Source organism: Lontra canadensis, unplaced genomic scaffold (genome assembly GCF_010015895.1).
Source record: "Lontra canadensis isolate GAN:19392208 unplaced genomic scaffold, GSC_riverotter_1.0 scaffold67, whole genome shotgun sequence".
NCBI classification, from domain to species: Eukaryota; Metazoa; Chordata; class Mammalia; order Carnivora; family Mustelidae; genus Lontra; species Lontra canadensis.
In genome coordinates, this window is record NW_022631061.1 from 2,612,796 (window position 1) to 2,631,844 (window position 19,049).

Consider the following 19,049-nt stretch of genomic DNA (forward strand, 5'->3'; position numbering starts at 1 on the left):
GCCCTCCAAGAAAGGAAATTTTAAAAGACTTTTCTTATGTCCTTCATTTTCTAGTGATGTCATTCCCGAGAACTTTATCAATAAATGCTCTAACAAGCAAATACCTTGCTCTGCAGTGCAGGAAGGAGCCCATACACAAAAAATTGCCTGATTTTTAACTTGATTGTTTTCTCTTTTAAATATAAATACTTGGAGACAAGTGATTTTTGAATTTGGTTTTGTCCAGCAGTGGGTACATCCGAAGGAGGTTTGGTCTGCCCAGCTATTTTGAGAGAGCATGATCCCCAGGTTCACAGCCAGACGCAAAACTTCTGGGGTACGATATTCAGGGGCTTTTTTGAATCTAGCATTTGGTGCCTGTAACGGAAAATGTTGACAGGATGTTGACAGAGGCTGCGAGTGCTGCCCCACTCATGATTCATCTGATGGATCATTATGACCAAAGCACTAAGTGGACCAACACACTCATTAATTTTTTAAAGAGGTTAATAATACACAGACAGCAGTGTACAAATCCAATAGCAACCTACATGTCTTCAAAGGCCCCCAGGACGAGATCAAAGGGATGAGACAACATTAATCTCGTTCCAACTATCAGCGTTTTGATTTAACATCCAGTTGGTTAGCAAATGTGCAGGATGGAATTAAATAATGTGTACTTCTGTAGGGATTTATATTCTAAATTACACTTAAAATCCTAGCTCATTCCCAACAAATCCAATTTTCTTTAGGCTATGGCTACAGGAGTTTGAAAAATCAAATTTTTATTAAATGAATTGGTCAGGTCAATGCAGAACTATCAGCATTTTTATTTAATATCCAGTATTTTAGCAAATGTATAGAATGGAATTAAATAATGTGAACTCCTATGGTGATGTATCATCTAAAAGTTTCCAAATACCCTCTCAATCATAGCTGGTTCCCAAAAAATTCAATTTACTTGAGTCTATGGCCATATAATTATAATGAATCAAACTTTTTACTGAATTAATTCATCAAATCTGTCAAAACTTATGAATTCGGTGAAAAAATAAGTCGGACTGATGGGCTGATTTGAATGGCTAGTGCAGCAAAATGAGTCACATTATTAGCTCAGAAGACATGCTGCTTTAATTTGATTTAGACTATGCACATCTCTTTGTCTTTTTGAGTAGAACCAACCAAAAAGCACTGATTCCCAAACTTGACTGTATGTTAGAGTCACTTGGGGGAGTTTCCAAAACTTCCAAAGCCCAGACCACACCCAGGACCATTTAAGTCAGAATCTTGAGGGTGAGCAGCACGTATCCATACCTTTGTAAGCAACCCAAGTGATTGGGAAGGCCTGATATCAAGCTCAAATAATTATGAATGAAGCCATACTATGTTTGACTTCAGGGTGAAGCCCAAACTGGAGAAGGAAAAGAATGGGACCAGGTAGGAATATAAGAGTGGTTTTTTATAAGCTAATAATTTGTTATATCATTTGTTATATTATTTTAAAAATATTATTTATTAATATTATTATATCACTTATTATTCTTATTATATCATTTGTTTATTATATCATTGTTATTATATATTTGGTTTTGTTATTATTTTTATTATTAAATAGCTAACTATTCACTGAGTTCTAACTAAGTGCCAAGCACCGTGCCGGGGTATTGCGTGGATTCTTTTTTTTTTTTTTTTTTTGTCAGAGAGAGAGATTGTGTGAGAGTGAGCCCAAGCAGGGGGGAGCAGCAGGCAGAGGGAGAAGCAGGCTCCCCGCTGGGTAAGGAGCCTGATGGGGGACTCAATCCCAGAACCCTGGGATCATGACCTGAGCCAAAGGCAGATGCTCAACTGACTGAGCCACCCAGATGCCCCTACATGTATCCTTTTACCAAATTTTCACATGTGCTGGTGAAGCCTCATGAAATTGATAGGATTATTATGCCCATTTTACAAATGGGGAAATTGAGGCACAGGAGGTCAAATATTTGCCAGGAATACCCAACAGGCACGTGGCCATGTGCAGGCCGGCACTATGCAGCATGTGACTCCGCTTGAATTGTTTTTTTAAAACCAGTCCCTTAAAACTCTCTTTCTTTAAGGTCTTTGGACGTCACTGTCTTAACTCTTTGGGGCATGGGGTTATTTCCGTTTTCTTCGCTTCTGGATGCTGAGGCCTCTCCAAACAGCGCACCAAAGCAGTTTCTGACGGCCCTGGAAGAGAAGTAGGCCTGGCTTTATGGACATACCAGGTAGAAGAGTTCATGTTCATGTTCCACGTTGCGATTTACCGCTCTCTCAGGGGCATATCGGGCAGACGTCATGCACTCTTAAGGCAGCCTGCGGAAACCTGAAACAAAACTCCCACCTGGAGGAAACAGATGTACTTGCTAAAGTGTGTTTAAAATTTGATCGAGAAAGAGTCCAAATGTAATGGGACTTCCCATTCACAGCCGATCTAGTTATTTCATAGAAACTCCCATGGCTTCCGCTCAATCAGCATGGGTTTTTTAAAAAAGTTGTTTGGGGTTTGGTTTGGTTTGGTTTTTGAGGTAGGTGCCCTAAGGAACGTGTATTCAGTACCAGCAACTAAATGCTTCACGTTTAGATGATAAACATCAGTGTTTTTTGTTGCATAATGAAAAACACAACAAAAGGAAGAAAGGAAGATGAAAATACAACACAGCGTCACGGTCATTCGCATCAGTTTCCTGTGACAATTACGGGGCTGTACACTCATTTCTGAATTATGTCTTATTTCTCCTTTTCACATTAAAGCGGAGAGAGGAGCTAAAACTGCCCTGAGAAGCTCCCCCAGGACCAAGGCCGACTGTCAAAGCAGAATCTGGGCCAATCTCTCAGTCCTGGTGCTTTTTCTTCAGCCCACTGACCTCAGGAGAGCAGGATTTCTCCTTCAGAGGTAGCCCGCACCCCACTATGCCACTGCCCAAACCAGCCTGGGCGGACAGCACACACTGTGGCTCCTATCACCCTGCCAAGGCACCTGAGCTTCAAAAGGGACTGGCACTCCCTCCAGCACCAGGCAGGGTCTCAGAGGAGGTGGTCCATGTCCTCACCGAAGGTAGGTCCCACACTGGTCAGGCAGGGTCCAGCTCACTGCTTCTGTTTTGGGGCAGAGCTACACACCTGTGCAAATGTGCCCCAGCCTTGGAGAAAGTCAAGCCTCTGGGTAGGTACCCATGATGGTCCGCTTCCCAGTGTCCCCTCTCCCACTTTCCTGTGGGGCAAGCCGACTGCGGCTGTGCATGACTGGGCCCATTTCTGCTCTAACTGCGTGTGGCAGACCAAGGGGGTCTATTTTCATTTCCTTTTGCACTTCCTTCTTTAAAGACGAATTTCCCATGATGCCTTATAAATCATACTTAGAATTTTGAGTTTAGGAATATGGCGAGGGGAGAACGTGAGTCTTGAAACTTGCGGAGAACTCAGGTGGAAAATATTTTAAGGTGATAATGTAAACAGACTGGACGAATCCTGAGGAGAAGACCATGCACCAGGAACACAGAGGGTTGGATTTGATCCCCTGGTCCCTGTGAATCTGCTCTCCTCAGACCTGTCCCCCTCCACCTTGTACAAAAGCTGTCATCATTGGTGCTGAGCCACCTCTGAGTCTGTGTTGAAGATAAACAGAGATCGTTTCAGGGCACATGTTCCTTTTCTCCTTTGCCTGCCTTCCATCATCACGCATGCACAAATTGGAAAATAAAAGCCATAATCTGCACTAGTGGGTTGGCCTCCATCCTGGCGGGTTCTGCTAGGCTGCCCGCAAGGGCGAGAGGAGGCCCTTGGCCGGCCCGGCGGGCTTCCTGGCAGCTACCTCCAATGGCCACTGTGCGTGCTATTTGTAGCTCTCCACATCCTGAGAGCTGGATACCGAGCCCTCTCCTCTGAGGGAGTAAGACGCACAAGCAGACATTGGGCAGGGGGGCTGGGAAAACTGGGAGGACGAGTAGGGCCCTCCTGGGCCAGGGAAAGGCCTGGCGAAGTTGGGAATCAGGGAATCAGGGACTTTTGGGGTCCTGACAGGCTGCCCCTGGGGGCCACTGAGCACCTCCAGACAACTGAAGAACTACTAACAGAAGTTTGGAAAATAAATGAATTGACCTCCTGCTACCATATCCAGAGAGACGCTTCTAGACTCCTAGGTAGCCAGCTCTCTCATTCACCCTCTGCCACGGTCCCCTGTTTTACAGTCTTCATGACCCTGAAGCATCTGAAATTATCTTTCTTATCTATTAGAGTTTGTTTGTTGGTTGTCTGTCTTCTCTTGGAAACTCTAAGCTCGCAGACACGTGGTGAGGGAGGCCCTGGGTCTGTCTCCTGCCAAACCCAGTGCCAGGCTCGTTTGTAAATGAATGAATGGGGCCAGGAGGAGCCCGCTGCCTACTAATCCACAAAGGAGTTGGATTTCTCCACTTCCCCCCAAGGGGAGGTGTTGTCGGAAACTTCTGGAGAGAAACTGGATTTATTGGGGGGTTAAAAAAAAAGTTGGTTCTTCGTGGACTTACATATTTTCCAAACCCTTGAGTGGGATCTGACTAAATAGTAGTGGTCTTTCCTGTGTCTTTATGTGAGGGGTGCCATTTGTCACTCTTTCATGTAATCTCGTGTCATTTTAAAAAGGTTACATTCTAGGGTGACTAGAAAGTGACACTAATATAATCTTGAAACTTTTTTTTTTAAGAGTTCTTAAACAGATACTTGACTGATGTAGTTAGACAAGTGGAACCAGGAGGGAGAGGACTGTGCCCCGCATGACCCCTGGCAACCCACAGGCAGTAGAAAATTGCATATATACTTTTTGGGGAGGGCAATCATTGAGAGGAAGACTTTCACCTAAAACTTGATTAAAATAAAATTGAGAACGACCCAGTTCAATTCAATTCAACAAATTTGACTTAGTGATAGATCCAACATTGTCTGTTGTATTTAATAAGAAATCAGCCCATGAAGGAAGATTTAATGACATTAACGAAATTACCTTTATTCATTAATGGAACCGAAGGAGTCTTAACACTGAAAGCAAATGTTCTCTAAACTTAAATATTTTACACTCAAGAAGAAAATCAGCTGAGAAGAGAAGGCTTGTCAAAAATGACAGTTATACGGAATGATGATATCCACAGTCTGGAGACACTGTGAAAAATTATATGTAGTGGACGTATTAGTGTCCGTTCTTCCCAAGATCTCAGAGTTCACCACCTATTCCTCTATAATTACAATGACTTGTCCCCATTTTTTGCTATCCTCCTCCCAAATCCTTCCAGGCAACGGAATGGTAGGTTATACAACCTGTTTCTAGAAGTGACTTATGTCTTGTTCAGTATTAGCACCAAAATATTTGAGTTTGTAGTTTGCCATGGAGTAGAAAATAGTGTTTCTTCAAGTAGATGCTCTTATTTATGACCTACACAGGTAAGCCAGCCTTCTGCAAGACAGGAACCATCCCAGCCCTCCTGAAATTGACCGCTTTTTTGAAAATATTACCACACCTCTGAACAAGGTCACAATCAACTAAGTATTGGAATTGCATTTTTTACTCCCTCCTTGGTTTTTTCATAAAAACTAGGAAATAGAAATCTTGTGCCCAAGGACTTTGGCCTGAAGGTAATGTGCCTAGATAGGGAATCCAACACCACTGCCTACAGAGTTTTGGAGTCCAGAAGTCGGGGCGGGGCAAGGGGAGGATGGCTACCATGGCTGTTGACGCCATTGGAGAATTCCGTGGGATGTGCACAGGCCCTAGAGGTGCCTGAGGTTCTCACCAGCTCCCTCAGTGCCCACGGACACCTGCTGCTCTGGAGATTTGTGTCAGGGGAGGAAGGATCTGGAGGGATCAGCGGAACCATACTGAGTGGAAAGGAGAGACCAGAGTCAGCCTCCTCACAGAATTTATAGATCAGGCGACATTCTTGCATTTTTTTTTTTAAGATTTTTATTTATTTATTTGACAGACAGAGATCACAAGTAGGCAGAGAGGCGGGCAGAGAGAGAGGAGGAAGCAGGCTCCCTGCTGAGCAGAGAGCCCGATGTGGGGCTCGATCCCAGGACTCTGGGATCATGACCTGAGCAGAAGGCAGAGGCTTTAACCCACTGAGCCACCCAGGCGCCCCCAGGCGACATTCTTTCATACCTCAGACTTCCTCTCAAGGAAAAGGCTTTTAATCGTTTGCCCTGTTTCTATCATGTTTTGTTAGAAATCATGCTAGGCCTGTTCGAGTTAGCAAGAGGACACCTCCGTAGAGTAAAATCACACACATGCTGATGGTGCCACATCATGCACTTAAAGCGGCCATATTTTGTTGAATAGAATTTTTAAATCTGTTTATGAAAAATGGAAAGACTTCTTCGTATTTGGTGTGAACTAAGATTGCAACCATAATTTTGGTCGGCTTTATTATGAAGCTATTTTGCTAGTTTCTCTCTTAAAAGTTCTCTTCAGGCTTTCTCCTCTTAACTCTCTGGAGTGATGCTAGATGGGTTTTATTTGACATTTTTGGCTAAAATTGTGTCCTGGAAAAGAATCTAGGTAATGACAGTTGCTGACAATTTCTGTTACTTACCTGCCTGCTTTCCTCCCTGGAATTAAAGACACGAGAAACTATGGAGACCCACATTCCTGAGCCCTCAGGAAGAAGAATAACAGTTTTAGGACTTTCTTTGTATTTCTGAAAACTAGTAGAAGCTACTCTGGGAAGTCTACTGTGGTTAAATCACAACGTACTGAACCTAATAGCAGGTTGTCTACCTCTAGCAAACCTGATCCCAGATTTTCTTTTCCTGGAGCTCCAAAGGGGTTGTTCCATCTTAAAGGAAGAGCTTTGGCGGGACGCTCAGTAAGTCTCATCCATCAAGGAAATGCTAACAGTTGTCCTAAAGGTGAGAAAAAATTAGATTTGGCCTAACAATGAAGACATAGCAAAAAATAATAGTAAGGAAACTGTATCTCTCTCTCTCTCTCTCTTCCTGGTTAGTTGATCTTAACTGCAATTCTTTAAAAACTCTCGGGACCTTACTGTTTAGTTAAAAAAAAAAAAACAAACTTCAAGTATTATATTTACAATGGAGGTACTGTATAATAACATACCTCTAATTTTTAAAAATAAAATTAATTTATTTCTAATGGTCCATTATAATTACCTGTAGAAGAAGCTCAGTGCATAAAAATTCATGACATAAAGTTTTAGAATGTTGATCTCTAAAATTTAGGTCCTTTTTTTTTTTTTTAAAGATTTTATTTATTTGACGGACAGAGATCATAGATAGGCAGAGAGAGAAGAAGGGAAGCAGGATCCCCGCTGAGCAGAGAGCCTGACATGGGGCTCGATCCCAGGACCCTGCAATCATGACCTGAGCTGAAGGCAGAGGCATTAACCCACTGAGCCACCCAGGTGCCCCTAGGTTCTTTTTTTTTTTTTTTAATAATTCTTTTATTATGTTATGTTAGTCACCATATAATACATCATTAGATTTTGATGTAGTGTTCCATGATTCATTGTTTGCCTGTAACACCCAGTGCTTCATGCAAAACGTGCCCTCCTTAATACCCTTAAAAGAAACATGAAAATTACATTATTTTTCAGGTTTGAGCTATATAGTGTAAAGTCCAATACTCCTCAGTGTATGAAATGGATTCCGATGGGATTGACTAGAAGGCGCACTTTTTTAAATTAATCCAATTTTGTGTTGACCTGTTGGCCACCATTCAGTAAGACATGGACTTCCCAGAAAAACTGTTGATCTATGCGATGGTCTTAAATCATATGGGAAAATACAGTTTGCCTTATTTAATGAAAAGAATTCTGATACAATGATTAATATGTTTTGGAGATTATGTCGATTATGTTTAAGAACAGTGATACAATGAAATATAAAAGCAAGAAAGCTCTAGCGCTTTTGTGAAATTTTCAGTTTTTTCACATATTCCAACGGATCCACACATTCTCTTTTTACAGTCCTGCAATTACTTGAATATAAAAGCTCTTTCTGTTAATCTTCAACCTGAAAAGTAGTAAAATAACAGAAGTGTAAGGGGGAATGGACATTTCAACCCAATGCCTCGCCAGGGTTTCGAGGCTTTTCATCTGCTGGCTTTTGAAGGTTTACCCCTTTACAATTTTCCCCATGGCTGTAGGCTTGAACTTTTATAAAACCTTAGAAACCATACTCTGTATCCCTTATATGTAAAAACTGCCTGAATAGCCTTTTTAAAAAGTTATTACATTTGGGTGAAAACTTTCCTAAGGGAGCTTGGTAAAGTCCCCCAAATTGGACTCATGCTTTGATTCAGTAATTTCACTTTGAGGAATAGGTTTAGGATCCAGAAAATAATCATAGGCACTAAGGTACAGGTATAAAGGAAGGATAGACAGCCTTATTCAGGACAGTAAACAGTCGGAAATGACACAAGAGTCTAAGAATATGGGATGAACTGTATCATTTAGGGTATTTTGCATTCATTTGGTGGGATACCATGCAGTCATTAAAATAATGCAGTACAGAATAAGAATATATGACGACATAAACTTTTGTTTAATAAGACTGTTACGCACAAAAAGTAGTTTATAAATAGAATACTTGCAAACATAGCACCATTTCTGTAAAACAGAAAAAGAACTGTAACAACCAAAAGATGACCAAATATAAAAATGGGCAAGGGACTTGAATTAGACGGTTTTCCAAAGAAGGTATACAAATGGCTAACAAGCAATGAAGAGATGCTCAACATCATTAATAATTAGGGAAATAGGAATCAAAGCCTCTACGATATCACTTCACACCCACTAGGATGGTTATTGTTATTAAGGGAGGAAGGAAAGAAGGAAGGAATGAAGGAAGAGGGAGGGAGGGGTGGAAGGGGGGAAGAAAGGGAGGGAGGGAGGAAGAGGAAGATGGGTGAGAGGGAGGGAGGGAAGGAAGGGAGGAAGGAAGAGGCAGACCAACCAAAACGTAGGAAGTGTTGATGAGGTTGTTTAGAAATTGCAACACTTGCACATTGCTATAGGGTATGTAAGATGGCTCAGTTACTGTGGAACGTTTGGTGGGCCCTCTTAAGTTAAACCTAGAGTTACCGTATGAACCAACAGCTCCACTCCTAGCTATATACACCAAAGAGTTGAAAATAGGGATTCAAACAAATACGTGTTCACGTATGCTCATAGCAGCACTAGTCACAATAGCTAAAAGGGGACAGCAGGCCAAGTGTTCATCACTGGATGAATGGACAAATGAATTGGGATACATACACACCAGGGAATATTATCCAGCTGTAAAAAGGAATGGAATACTGACACATACTGCAGTGTGGACAAACCTTGAAAACATTAAGCTAAGTGACAGAAGCAAGACACAAAGGTCATGTGTGATTGAATTTATATGATATATCCAGAATAGGTAAATCCATAAGGATGATGAAGATCGGTTTCTGCCAAGGGCTCAAGGGGAGGGAGGAATGAATAGGTAGGAGATCTCTTTTTTGGGGTCATGAAAATGTTTGGACCTAGACTCAGGTGGTGGCCACACAATATTTTGAATGTACTGAATGCCATTGATTCACTCACTTCAAAAGGGTTAATTTTATGTCACATAAATCTCAGTTTGTAAAATTACATATAATTATATTAAATTAAATCTATTCATACCATGTTATATATATAAAAATCTAGAAGGGCACATAGTATAATAGCCTGACTAGTAGAACTGTACGTTTTTATTTTCTTGCTTATTTGTTATCTTTCGGTGAAGGCGAATTTCATTTATAAGGGTAAACAGTTTTTCGGAAGTTATCGTAGTACGTAGTGTATTGCAATCCTTTCTCCTACTTGTGTTTAAGATCATGCTGCAATCCCAAGGACACACCAGCAGAACGCACTCTTCTGATGTTTCCTGGCTCTTTCGAATCAGGTAGCCTATAACTTCCTATGATTGGCAAGATTTTTGTTTTGCTTCATCTGCAAGTGTTCTGAGTCCCAGTAAACAGGAGGAGGTCCTGAGGAGAACCACAGTGATGGCCAAAAGTGCTCTCACTGTGCTTGCATATCAACTCTAGCTATGGCAGGAGAACCAGGCATGAAAGGAAGTAGGGACAAAGTCTTCCAGCTGCTTCCTGCGGTCCTTAAAGGAAAGGGGAAGTTCACAATTTTTTTTGCACCTACGGTGAACTTGGCACTGCTAGATCGTTTGGATGCTGCTTTTGGTCCTTGGTCCTCGAGCAAGCCGTGGAATCTCTATGGGCCTCTTTGGCACTCCTTTGCAAAAGTGCCCAGGGACCACGGGAGCCCTTGGAGCCTTTTACCACTCGTGTGCTCTGAGCCTGCCCTGGTGCTCTGCTTTATTTGGTTGAAGGCCCCCAAATCAATGGCAACTCTGGGTCCTCTTGATAAGGGGCTCTTCTCTGGTCTGCCTCCCCTCTTCTTAGCCTGAGCATGCCTAGCCCTTCTCCGTGCCCAAATCCCAGGAAAGCCGACTCCAGATGACGGAGCAGGGCCTGAGTCTCCCTGAAGTTCAGATTGGGGAGTGAGGAGGGCCCTGGATGTCCTGGCTCAGAGTTGCCTTTAATCTTAACTCTAAAACAACTTTCTGGGTATTACACTGGCACCTGAGGGTGTGTAGTAATTAAGCTCCCTGTTTTTTAATTTTAGTAGGAGTATTCTCGCATACCAAACAGTTACTTCGATTTAGGACTTTTATTCTCTTAACTGGTTTGGTTCAGAGCCCTTTATAAGATGATCTCTAATTGAAAGCCAATGAACAAAAATATGGTGAAGACTGTAATGAGAGAGTCTATGAAACTCTAAGGGGGTAAGTTTAATTCCTCTTTAAAGCCTCTTAATACACTTGCATTTATAAATGCATTTGGAGTATGACCTTCTTCCGAAAGTACCCTCTCCAGCAAGGAGGTGAAGCAGTGGTCAAGTTTATTCCATTTAAGGCAGATTCTCAATATCCATTTCACTTTTTGAAATAGCAGGTCATCCTTCTAATGCTCAGGATCTGGCCCACGTGATTCTTGACTACAGTTTGTTGCAGACTCCTGGCTTCCCAAAGCTGCTGGCTGCAGCATTCGCAGACTGACGCGCCATATAAAAAAACAAAAACAAACAAACAAACAAACAAACAAAAAAACCCCTTATCAAACGATCAGATAATTCCATTTAGGATGAAGGGCGCCAAAATGGTAGGAAGTTTCTTTTTCACCCAATGGAGAACTTCAAGAGAAATTACTTTGTTCAGTAGTCTAATAATCAATAGCTAACCCAAGGGTCTTTCAGTTCTGATTCTGCCTTCTTGTATTTGGGTGGCTCTGAATAAATGACAGTATTTCAATATTTGAATTTCTCATCTTTAAAAGGTGGGTAGTATTTCATGGTAGTATTTCATGGACCCAAAGAATAACCAGTCAAAATCGTAATTTATCATAGCAATTGTTAAGATGTTTCATGGTAAGTATAACTTTTGGGGGAGGCAATTTGTCAGTATCTGCCAAAAATTTGATTTTTGACATTTTTATTTATTAGTCAAAGACAGAGTGCACACACAAGCAGGGGGACTGGCCCGCAGAGGGAGAAGCAGGCTCCCTGCTGAGCAAGGAGCTGATGTGGGACTTGAGCTGAGCTGAAGGCAGATGCTTCTTCCACTGAGCCCCCAGAGTGTCCCCTGCCAAAAATTTTAAACACACCTATCTTTTGAGTTAGCAATTCTACTTAGAGGTGTCTAGACTTACCCATGCCTAAGGGTAATGTACACAGATGCTCGCTGCAGTACTGTTATAAACAGCAAAAAGAACAATGAATGACTATCAATAATGATCAAATAGATTACGGGGCGTCATACTATGCAATGTCACTTACATGTCTGAATTGTGTGACTGAGGGGTAAAAATAAGTACATCATCATTTACAAGGATCTCTTTAATCCCTTTTCACTGATTTCCTAGCCACCACTGGCTTGCTTGCAGCCTCCACACTGGGCCCCTGCCGACCATTCTTCCTGCTGCCACTTAACAGGTCTATGGTGAGTCCTCATGTCATTCCAGATCTATCAGTACTTCCTCTTTTTCAGTGGGTGACCAATAAATTCAGCTTACATAGAAGGTCTAAACCAATGGATGTGCCTAGAGACCTAAGTGCTTATACTTCCTCCTGGCTGGTATGATCTCCTTTAGACTGGATACGGGCATTATGTATTTGGTGTGCCATTTATTTCTACACCATGGTGCATGGTTAAACAGCAGCATTCCTACAACAGAGCAACATCTCTGCCTCTTAACTCCAGGCAGCAACTTGGCTTACACCCAGGGAATTTCCCAAGTTGTGGCAAGTGTTAGCACTGCTGTTCAGTCTTTGCTATTAGAACACAAGAGAATGAACCAGCCTGCATCTTTTGTTGCATAGGTATCCAAACCAGTTGTTGGCTTTTACGTAGTTTTAAAAGGCATTTCAGGCCCTTCGAAAATAAAAAAAAATAAAAAAAAATAGTGAAAAACGCTTTAGCTTATTATGATCTCTAATAAAGTACCCTAATAACTAGCCAAGGGTTCACCCTTGAGCAACAGGTAATGCCAGGATATAGGCCATGTTATTTATGAAAATTTGTGGTGATACCATCATATGTAAAAAGTGCCTGGCTGGTACTGAAAAAGAGCTACTTCAAGCCCTTTCAGAAGATGCTGACCTTTATCTGAACTTTCATCATAGATTATGTGATGCCAAGCAAGGAAGTTGGCTCCATTTTTCATTCAAAAAAATAGCCATCTTGCCTCTCCAGTGTAGTTTTCAATATAGCTAGTTGCTACCCTAACATCTGAGCAATACTTACAATTTTCTTGGCAGTGAGGGAAATATTTGTCAAATGGCACTGTCACACGAGAACTTCTCATCTTTATAATTTATCATTCCTGTGGCGCACAGGACACACAAAATACTTTTTCTCAGATTTTACTCTAAGAAAATTAATAAATAGGGAGAATGTATCAACACCTTGACGATTACCAGAACAATTACAACCACCTGCCACAGTGCCCAGCCTTTACAAGGGAAAAGGTAGGGAGTGGAGAGTAGTTAGGTTTTAACCCACACTGATTTTTTGAGTGCTCCAAACTTACTACTCAATTTTATACTGGTTTTATTAAGAAAAATGCCCATAGTGCTGTAACTATCTCTAAACATTAAAATAGTTCCTATCCATTAACTTTAAAACAAATCATCCCAATTATACCAAGGCTTTACACTAAACTACCTAAAAATTTCAAGCCCCAGGGATACTGCTGAAACACTAAACAGAACTTTATTAGCTTCACCAAATTGAAGTTTTTGTCTTTTTCCTGTCAAGATCTGAAGCCAGTTAACACACACAAAAACTTGTTCCCATTCTCAACATCTTATGAAACTGGTAGTTGTCATGACACACCCACTAAAGTTACAAGAGTTTCCTTGAGGCAGAATTCACTTTTAATTGGATCACTTACTAGCAACAGATGTTGACAGTTGTCATGCTGTAGCCATAAGCGGAAACATCCATGTAAGGATACTGACTTGTTCCTCTTGACTAAAAACTTCAATTTTTACAATAATGGCCTTTCTATTGAGGTCCTCCATCTGACTTAGAAAACTGATAAATTTAGATTTATGATCACTTTAACTGCATGTGCCTTGCTTTGAAAAACTATCTTGTTTAACCCAACATTCTGGAAGTAAACTTAATTTTTCTGCATTTATATATACAACATCCCCTGAGAACACTGTTCAGCAAAAACTTACTTTTATCAAATCATTAACCTATTTATAAACAAAGTAATTTTAAAGGGAAAAACTCTGCCAGACTTTAGATTTAAATGGTGTTGCTAAGTTACTACTGGAAAGATTAAAATATGTATGTTAACAAATTCTTAAGTGAAAGCCATTTAACTAATATTTAAAACCTCTGCAATTATTAGTTTATTAGTATCATCCAGGACTCAGATGTTCAGTATTCTTCCTGAAATTACATAAACAAATGCAAATGGAAAGAATCCAAGTCAAAATTATATAACAAAACAGCACTCCATCACAAAAGCGTGTAAAATTACAAGAACGCTATTTTAAAACACTGGCACTTTAAGAGAACGATAATCTCAAAAAACCACAAAATTGCCAAATTGTTCCCTAAACTGCTATGTAGATAAACATGAGTCTAATGAATGGGTTAGGGTTTTGTAAAGAGAAATCAAATTCAAATCAGGTAACTCATACTGAAATACAAAGTTTTATGTGTCTTCTTCCCTCAGGTCTATTTGACTTATATAAAGGAGCGAACTATAATATAGGAAAATACACCTGGTTTTAAAGGTGGCATACATTTTATAAGTTGGCCCAATTAATTAAAAATACCTTTAATGAAAGTCAAGTTTCCTAAGAAATCTATATTCAGATAAATAGGAGAAGACATTTACAGCCAGCCCTTTTTTTTTTTTTTCCAGAGCCTTTGCTGGGACTAATTTCAACATAAAATTTAATATGGCAGTCTTGTATTTTAAGCTCACGCTTTTGGGGATACATTCTCAGGTCTTCTTTAATGTGGGAACTGCAAATATAACTGCCATTACATGGTAATGGGAGTTAAAGAATGTAGAGTCCTCAAGTAAAGATTAGAACATACTTTTCTCTTAGTCCTTCAAGGACAGATTTTTCAAAATGTTTGATTCTACTAATCCCATGCTGTGACTAGATTGGTTACTCTTCACTTTATACATGTGACTGGGCTATGTGAGATCTGGTATCAATTGATCAAGATTTGAGTTTCAGTTATGGATGAAAACTGTCTCAATTCAACTTTTATTACCCTCATCATGAGTATGCAGGGTGCAGACAAAAGCTTTTTTATCAGCTAACTATATGAAAAGATAAACACTGTAATAATCCATGTGATCCAAAATGGGCAAAAGCAAAAGACTAGCTTCCCCTCAAGAAGAAAAATTTCAGACCTATGAAAAGGACAACAATACTAATAAAAAAAATTGTATTTACTTAGAAGCATTCAGAATGTCAACAAAACAGCTGCAACTTTTTTTTTTTTTTTTGCAATTACAGAGTGGTATTCAGTTAACAGAACAACAATTATTTCGTAGAAGCTGCATCAGAGACAACTGAAGATGAAAAACTACCATCCCCATATATAACTAATTTGTGCTGTGCACCAACAAGAACCTGCTTTAAGTTTCCATGCCAATTTACAACCCCCATACTGTACCAGGCAAGGTTAGTGGCTATTGAAAATACCACCAGGACAGGGCTATCTAAAGACACATTCGGTAGTGTGTTAACTATACAAAAAAAGACACTGTACAGTTTAAAAACAAATCTTACACAGCCTTACATTTCAATTTTTTTCTTTAAAAGGAGTGAGTTGTGTACAGGGGGGTTAAATGCTTTATAGACAAGAAAAAAAAAACTGCGCTAGAACCAACTTATTCATCATCATCATCTTCTTCTTCATCTTCATCTTCTTCATCTTCCTCCTCCTCCTCATCCTCTTCATCTTCCTCATCCTCCTCCTCTTCCTTCTTTTTCTTGCTCTTTTCAGCCTTGACAACTCCCTTTTTTGCCGCATCAGGCTTTCCTTTAGCTCGGTATGCAGCAATATCCTTCCAAAGTAACAGCAGGAGAAAGTGGAAGGAAAGACAAAACAGTTAAGTAAAGGGAGAACTAAAAGTAACACTGAACTTGACCAAAACTTCATGAAAACGTCAAGACCCCAATTACATGAAAATACTACATATCTATAGACTCACCCTGACTCCATATATAAGGAGGACTGAAGAATATGCATATAAAAACACTAGGAAATAACTGCAGTTAATAATGCATAACCTACAGAATGACAGGATCTAAATCTGCAATGTTATGCCTCACTGAAGTACAATTATGTACCACATCTTAACTTTAGCTTTATTAAAACTAGAATGCAGTCTTTGATTAAAGGGTAGACACTGCCACCTTCTGAATGCAAAACAGCATTCTACAGGTTTCTATCAGACCCTAATCCACAGTAGAAAATTTTGTCTTAAAAACAACATAAAAGGTAATTTGCTAGTAAGCATACAGTCAGGTTAAGAAACCTCTAGCAACCAACATTTTCTCAGACACCTAAATAAGCTAAAATTCAACTTAATACTCCGATTCAAAGTACAGGAGCCAAATTTTTCATCAATTTATACAGATCAAGAGACTTCCAACTTTTTTTTTTTAACTATGTTGGGATTTTTTTCTTATCTAAGGAGGCAACAGAAATGTTTCAGGGTAGCTTTACGAAGGATATAGTCTTTATTACTTATCCCAAACTGTTTTTATAAATGTGTCTGATCATTTAAAGTAATCATTTGACTCAAAGGGACTACCAAAATCTCCACAAATTTGGAGGTATCAGAGAGTAATAAAAGCTGCTTAAGTGTATGGCCTTTGCACCCAAGTGTTTAAAAAAAAAAAAAAGTATAACAATTTATTTGATCTTCTGTACTCTTTGAATGATGGAAAAGAATTAAGACTATAGCCAGCCAATGGCACACTGAATGTAGCTGTTTATCTAAAAACTGCATTACACCCCAAACTTTTAGAAAACCAGAAGAAAATAGGAAACTGAGATGAGGTACTAACTATAATCTAACATATGGCATATCCTTTGTTACACTGAGCAAATCCATACTTCTTACCTTTTCATATTTTTCCTTCAGCTTAGCAGCCTTCTTTTCATAAGGCTGCTTGTCATCTGCAGCAGTGTTATTCCACATTTCTCCCAGTTTCTTTGCAACATCACCAATGGATAGACCTGGATGTTCTCCTTTGATTTTTGGGCGATACTCAGAACAAAACAAGAAAAAGGCCGAACTAAAAAGATAAATTTAATTTTAGGATTTTAAGTTGACTATCAAATGTGTATTGTACTATTACATAAAAGCTGCTTCTAATTTCTACCAGATACTGGACAGGGTGCAAATGTTGTATCTAAACAGTCTTCATAACCAAAGCTTAACTTAGAGCTATTTAAACTTATGGCACTACTAGTTGAAGATGCACTAAATCACCCTAAGTATTTCGGGTAATTGGTGTTTCTCAAAAAAATAAAATAAAGTTACATTTAGATGTATCAAGTGAAGGGGGCAAGTGTCTTAATTCAAATGCTCTGGCTAAACCTCCCATTTGATAGGAATTTTACTTACAATATTCAAATATACCAATGTGAACTACTTACCAGCTAAGAAACTTTGATCATACACTCCAAACCCACAAGGTGGCTTGCTTAACTTCTATCTTAATCTACTGTAAAACCCTCCCTGAAAATAAAAACAGGCGAGATACTTACGGAGGCCTCTTAGGTGCATTGGGATCCTTGAACTTCTTTTTTGTTTCCCCTTTAGGGGGAATATAAGTTTTCATTTCTCTTTCATAACGGGCCTTGTCAGCCTTTGCCATGTCTTCAAATTTTCCTTTCTCTTTAGCAGACATGGTCTACAAAAGAATTATTTGTAAACTTAAGTCAACAGAAAATTTTAGTAAATTGTCCTCAAAGTATTAAAATGACTAAAATCAGTATCCTTCATTATTTACTCAGCAGTCTGTTCTAATATCACTACTCATGCAAATAGCACCTAGTTTTTAAAAAAAATCTTAATTTTGATTTAACCTTTAAAAAAATTATCTCCTCAGTAATTTCCAAGCCCCCTTACCTTCCACCTTTCTGAGCACTTCTTAGAAAACTCTGAGAAGTTGACTGAAGCATCTGGGTGCTTCTTCTTGTGCTCCTCTCGGCAAGTTTGCACAAAGAATGCATATGATGACATTTTGCCTCTCGGCTTCTTAGGATCTCCTTTGCCCATGTTTAATTATTTTCTAAGAGATAAAGCAAATGTTTGATATTAGCAATAAAATTATAGCATTTTCAGAGCACTTTAACTTCCTGGGGTGTGAATGAAAACCCAAGCATTGGTTATTTAACGGTAGCGACTTTAACCTCCTATAACACTAAACAAGAAAATGGCAGTGATAGCCAATTCCTACAAGAGGCTATGCCAAGCAAACAAAACAAAACAAAAAACCCCAACAAACACCCAAAACGGTCCTTCAGGGAACTCAAAAAAAGTGCAGACACAATGGTATCCTCATACAGTATTCTTTACTTATCTGCTTTTATCTGTTCTGAATGAATACTAACCGGTCATTTAAAAACTTTTTAAATGCACAAAACCATTTTTGATCAACGAAACCAAAGACCACAAAACCAACGCTGCCGATTCGTGGATCTGCACCACATAAAAAATAAACAGGTAACAGCCCAAGTGAGCAGACTCTTTCCAAATTACGGGCCTAAATCACCGTCTACCTGAAGTTTTCTCAATGAGGGCTTTAAAAATACTCTCTCTGCACAAAACTTTGCAGGGAGGAGTAGAAAGCTCCAACGCTCGGACCGAGGCTGGGGGGTGGCGGTGGTATTTGTACGGCTGCCACCGCGAGGCAGCCTCGTTTCCTATCGGTTTGGCCCCGAGATGTATTTCAGTTCTGACTAAACACGTCCGGTCTGAAGTTTCTTCGAGTAAACAAGGATGAGGGACAAAAGCCACTCCTGCTCGTTGCTCTGCCTGCCCCCCCACAACCAGGGGAGTATTTTTTTTTTTTTTTTAAATCTGTGAAAAGTCGGGGCGCCGCGCGAGGCGGGCTCCGCACACCTTCCCGCCACTCGGCCCCCACCCCCAGAACTTCGGTAGCGGCGGGGCGGCCGAAGAAACGCGGGACCGCGGCCCGGCCTCCAGGCCCCGGCCCGCCCGCGCCGGGCCGCCACGTGCGTCCGCCCGCCCGCCCGCCGGGCCTCCGGCGCAGGCCCCGCAGGCCTCCCCCATTTTGTCAGCTTGGCGGAGGGAGAAGCCCCGCTCGAAATGGGGGCTGGCTCCGCCCGCGGCCGCCGGGGCCGGCGCGCACGGAATGGCCGCTGCGCGTCTTCCCCGCCTGCGCCGCCGCCGCCGCCGCGAGGGCGAGCGCGAGCGAGAATATGGCTCCTTCCCTTTGTGTGTGTATGTGTGTGAGTGTGTG

General features: G+C 40.6%; 1 protein-coding gene across 1 annotated transcript in view; it reads right to left on the reverse strand.

Moving 5' to 3' along the window:
- Positions 1-13,899: 13,899 nt before the first annotated feature.
- The window catches only part of HMGB1 (high mobility group box 1), a 6,249-nt gene continuing 1,099 nt past the window's right edge, over positions 13,900-19,049 (reverse strand). The window contains exons 2-5 of the mRNA XM_032880001.1: positions 17,693-17,855; positions 17,329-17,474; positions 16,679-16,853; positions 13,900-15,613 (exon numbers count right to left, since the gene is read on the reverse strand). Coding sequence (XP_032735892.1) covers positions 15,437-15,613; positions 16,679-16,853; positions 17,329-17,474; positions 17,693-17,842 — 648 coding nt within the window. The 5' untranslated portion in view covers positions 17,843-17,855 and the 3' untranslated portion in view covers positions 13,900-15,436. The remainder of the gene's footprint in view (positions 15,614-16,678; positions 16,854-17,328; positions 17,475-17,692; positions 17,856-19,049) is intronic.